Source organism: Pinus tabuliformis, chromosome 2_2 (genome assembly GCF_031772625.1).
Source record: "Pinus tabuliformis cultivar Carrire ecotype Pingquan chromosome 2_2, CPIR1, whole genome shotgun sequence".
NCBI lineage: Eukaryota > Viridiplantae > Streptophyta > Pinopsida > Pinales > Pinaceae > Pinus > Pinus tabuliformis.
In genome coordinates, this window is record NC_142300.1 from 659,757,254 (window position 1) to 659,762,042 (window position 4,789).

At 36.1% G+C, this 4,789-nt stretch overlaps 1 protein-coding gene across 1 annotated transcript; it reads left to right on the forward strand.

Annotated features, from left to right (window-relative positions):
* Nucleotides 1-600: 600 nt before the first annotated feature.
* On the forward strand, nt 601-1,873 carry LOC149194341 (plasma membrane ATPase 4-like). Its single transcript, XM_089407500.1, has 3 exons — nt 601-885; nt 1,142-1,320; nt 1,410-1,873. Exons 1-3 carry the CDS (start codon nt 607-609, stop codon nt 1,504-1,506), a joined length of 555 nt encoding a protein of 184 aa, XP_089263626.1. The 5' UTR covers nt 601-606; the 3' UTR covers nt 1,507-1,873.
* Nucleotides 1,874-4,789: the final 2,916 nt, after the last annotated feature.

Below are 4,789 nucleotides of genomic sequence, written 5' to 3' on the forward strand. Positions count from 1 at the left end.
CTTTTAATAGATGCACCAAGTATCTCACCATAAACATATTCTGTGGGCCTGAATATGTGCCGTGTATTAATGGATACACTGCCTGGTGTATTAATAAATATATTGTTCGGCGTATTAATGCGTTCTATAGGTTACCTCTATTGCCCCGTGTATTATTGGATAATGGGTTCGATAGAGTAGTAAATATGCATGGTCGTCACTGTGAGTTGTTGGTATTCACTTCATTGGCGGAATGCCGCGCATGACGACTAAACGGATAGAAGAATATTCTAGAACGTGTGCGTTGGAAGAAGTTTATTTGCCCTCTAAGCTTTTAGTTGGAAACACTTCTTTGATGACGTCAGCATTGATTTGAAAGTACAATTTTACAGGTAGCATTGATTTCAAATTCTGACCCCGTTTTCAACCTCTTGCAGAAGCTGAGGATGAGAAATATATGTGCAGTTTTTATAGAAAAAAATACCCTTAAACCTGGGGCCATACAAGTGGGCGGCCGACAAAAGAAAGTGAGAGGCTGACCGGCTTGACTAGACTGGGGGCATACAAGGGCAAGAGCTAACCAGCCATACATTGGGTATTAAATGCCCCTATGTAGGCTGGCCAGCTATGTATGTCATGGGCGCGCATCATGTAACTCCGGCGAGTACATTTCCCTTTCCGCCAGCCGATGCGGGACCCACCAAAACCAAAACGCAGCTGACTCCAAAACCAAAACCAAAACGAGAGCGCGCCAAAACGCATTCGTTTCCCGTTCGAAACTCTGCAAAGCGCCTTCAGGAAGCTCTGCAACCCGCCTGGACGAAGCTCTGCAACCCGTGTGGACAGTTTTCCCAGATCATTCCTCGGCCCTATCTTCGTCACAATATTTTCGTCAATAGCCGCCAGGTATAGGTCGCTCTCGGCAGCTGTAATATTGCAATTGCTGTTAGCATTTATGTTATTTCTCTTGCGTATGGCGGTCAGGTTTTTAATTTCATCCTTCAAATTCCCGTCCACGAAATGATCATAAAACTGCATGTATGCCTTTACATGTTGCTTTTATCTTCTAATGCTCCATGGAATTATTTGAATCCCCTGGGTGTTAATTGGCACAAACTGTTCTAATGTCATGTGTTCACTGTTTTTTATCTCTTGCCTGCAGACTGCCTTCACATCTAAGAAAGACTATGGTAAAGAGGAGCGTGAAGCACAATGGGCTCATGCTCAGCGTACATTACACGGTCTTCATCCACCTGAAACACATTTATTCAATGAGAAGAGCAGCTACCGAGAGTTGTCAGAAATTGCTGAACAAGCAAAGAGGCGTGCTGAAGTTGCCAGGTCAATATTTTCATATTTTGTTTAGATGAATTTCCTCAGTTGCATTTTTTTTCACATTGGTTCTCATGATTTGCCTTTTCTGATGACAGGCTTAGGGAGTTGAATACATTGAAGGGGCATGTGGAGTCTGTGGTCAAGCTGAAGGGTCTTGATATAAATACTATCCAACAGTCTTACACTGTGTGATTTTAATGTAAAGTTTTAGATATATTATTTCACTTGGTCAAATGTAAAGTGATATTCATTTTAAACTTTGAAGTTTTAAGAGAGCTTCGAACTCATTGTAACGTTTCTTTGTAAAAGACTCTGCTTTACTTACTAGTTTGGATGTGAAAGATGCATGTACATGAGGGTAACGGAATGCTGTAAAGGTTACCTAAATTGCCATTGAGCAGGTAGTGGTGTACAAGTACTTGAGCTCTGAACAGTTTAGGGTTGTTGCTAGTTTTGGGTTGTTACAAGTGGGAACATTGTTTAGTTTTGGCATGCTATTGAAGGGTTCTTGCCATATTGTGTGGATATTGAATGGAGCATTGTTCTAAATGTTTGATAACCTACTCTGTTCCATCAGGATTCTTGTAGTTGGTGTGTATATGTTAATAAGCATGGTATTTTGTTACATCTTTCTTCGTTACACTTTGATGAATAACTATGGTGATGATGTACTTCCCTGTTATGGTTTATGGCATGCTTTTTATGGTCGCACATCACCGTTGATTCTGGTGTAAAGTCAATAGTGAGTGTTTTATACCATAACAATAGTAGTTTTCTGATTTGTAGGAAAGCAAGTAACCATTAATGGTCAAATCACATGTTGGTCATATTCAAATCCATAGTAGAGGCATATGGAGCAGTTGGAACAATTCCAGGGCCTTTGGCTGAAGCTAACAACAATAAGTGATTGCATAGTTACTTGCTACATCTAGTTATGTGAAATAAAGCTGATATTATCTCAGTGCAAATCAATTGTTTTGGATCATATAATTTGTCCAACATCACAAACAAACTGAGAAAACTACTGGTAAGAAATACAAACAAAAAGAAATAAGAAACATAACCTCTCCCTTTAACAGATTTATGTTATTACAGAAGAGACAACAAGTATTTAACTAGCCAAACACTCTAAGCATTTAACAACCAGTATTTCAAAAAGTATTTAAGAAATGTAATGGTCTGAGCATTGCTTTTCTATGTTACCCTTTGTATAATCTCAATATATAATCCTGCTTTTGTATATCGCAGACTCACGAGAATGATCTTCTATTCACATTTTTTAGTTTCCCCTTATTTTATTAGATGAATCCTAGCACTACCATAAACATGGATGCCCTTATAACAAAATACTACTTAATAATTTCAGTGAATGTTTTTATATTTTAAACCTCTACAGGCATCTGTTGAGATCATGGCTAAATGTACAAAAGAATTGGTAGATGAATGGGGTGACATTACAACAAGTGCAAGAGGGGGCCCTTGTGAAATTGAGATCACTAAATATATGGACAAACTGACTGCTAACGTTATTTTGAGGGCCGAGTTTGGAATGAGTGATGGCAAACTGGGAAAAGAACTGTTTGAAGATCTGATCAAGTTGGAAGAATTAATGATGCAGTCATTTCGGTTTCTATGGATGCCAGGTAGCAGGTACATGTACAAATTCCCTAGCCCTAGCCCATTGTGAGATTGGGTTCATAAGTGGCTTTTTTAAGAAATAGAATAGAACCCAATGATCAGTATTTGATTTCCTTAGCCAATTGCTAAATTGTGTTTTTAAGAGGTTTTGTTTAAAATAGAACCAAATCTTACAAATTCCCTAGCCCAATTGCCAGATGGTATCTTTAATTTGATTGAGGATTTCCAGAATATTTCAGGAATTAGCAATCAATTTAAGTTCAAGACTGCCAAATTAAATTAAAAAATGCTTTTCTTTTGAATTAAAGCCCAATCAGTGTTTAATTAGTCAATTGCTAGCTTCTGTTTAAAGTAGTTTAACCAACCCATAGATGGAAAGAAAGATGCATATAATGCTACTTATATAAACTTACTTAATAAAACACATTTTTACTATTCAGTGAGAAGGTTTTTACCATGGTAGGAATTACCTCCATTACAGTATCATAACCTTAAAAGTATAGGGATAATTTCTGTTATAATTTGATGAGTCTATGAATGCATTTCTTCTAAAACTAATACATTTCTTAACTCATGGTTATGTATTGGTATATATAAAAGAAGAAAAATGAGATGATTGTACAGTTTGTGATGGGTAGATTTTTTTCAAATGTCAATGTAAAAATAAAATCATTAAAGAAATTTGTCCCTCTTTTTTCTTTCATTTCTTATATGTTCTTTATATATTATTTATATTAGATTTTATATTTGCTATATAAAAAAGAAAAGTTATGCCATATTATATAGACTCTTCCACCTCCTCCGAAAGGAAACTTGTTTTAGCAATGCTTTTACTCAGATTATGGTTCCTTCTTATCCCTGTAGGAATGCCAGGTTTCTTATGGTTAATTGTCCTTATTGTTTAATTGTCCTTATTGTTTGACATTACTCATTATACACAGACCAACAAAATGCACCTTACAATACATTAAGTGGAATAGAAATAAAAATCAATCTATATTTATAATGCAATTCTTTTCCTTTTATTATAAACTTCCATTCAACTCCGAGCCCAGACTATGATTCGTCCTATTTCCCAAATGAAATTCCTTTCAACAATGGTCTCACCTCAGACTATCATTCCAAATTGTGAAGATGCAAATCTCACATACATGATTTAACAATAAAAATTTTGTTTACTCCCTTATGTACTGGGTCAAAACCACTGACTGCCAACGTTATTTTGACCCAGTACATCTATTATGTTTCTTATTTCTTTTTGTTTGTATTTCTTACCAGTAGTTTTCTCAGTTTGTTTGTGATGTTGGACAAATTATATGATCCAAAACATTGATTTGCACTGAGATAATATCAGCTTTATTTCACATAACTAGATGTAGCAAGTAACTATGCAATCACTTATTGTTGTTAGCTTCAGCCTAAAGGCCCTGGAATTGTTCCAACTGCTCCATATGCCTCTACTATGGATTTGAATATGACCAACATGTGATTTGACCATTAATGGTTACTTGCTTTCCTACAAATCAGAAAACTATTATTGTTATGGTATAAAACACTCACTATTGACTTTACACCAGAATCAACGGTAATGTGCGACCATAAAAAGCATGCCATAAACCATAACAGGGAAGTACATCATCACCATAGTTATTCATCAAAGTGTAACGAAGAAAGATGTAACAAAATACCATGCTTATTAACATATACACACCAACTACAAGAATCCTGATGGAACAGAGTAGGTTATCAAACATTTAGAACAATGCTCCATTCAATATCCACACAATATGGCAAGAACCCTTCAATAGCATGCCAAAACTAAACAATGTTCCCCCTT

Coding starts and splice junctions, on each gene's coding strand:
- LOC149194341 (XM_089407500.1), top strand. CDS start 607: ATGTATGTCATGGGCGCGCATCATGTAACTCCGGCGAGTACATTTCCC. Junction 886..1,141: donor TTTTCGTCAATAGCCGCCAG/GTATAGGTCGCT, acceptor TCTTGCCTGCAG/ACTGCCTTCACATCTAAGAA. Junction 1,321..1,409: donor AGGCGTGCTGAAGTTGCCAG/GTCAATATTTTC, acceptor TTCTGATGACAG/GCTTAGGGAGTTGAATACAT.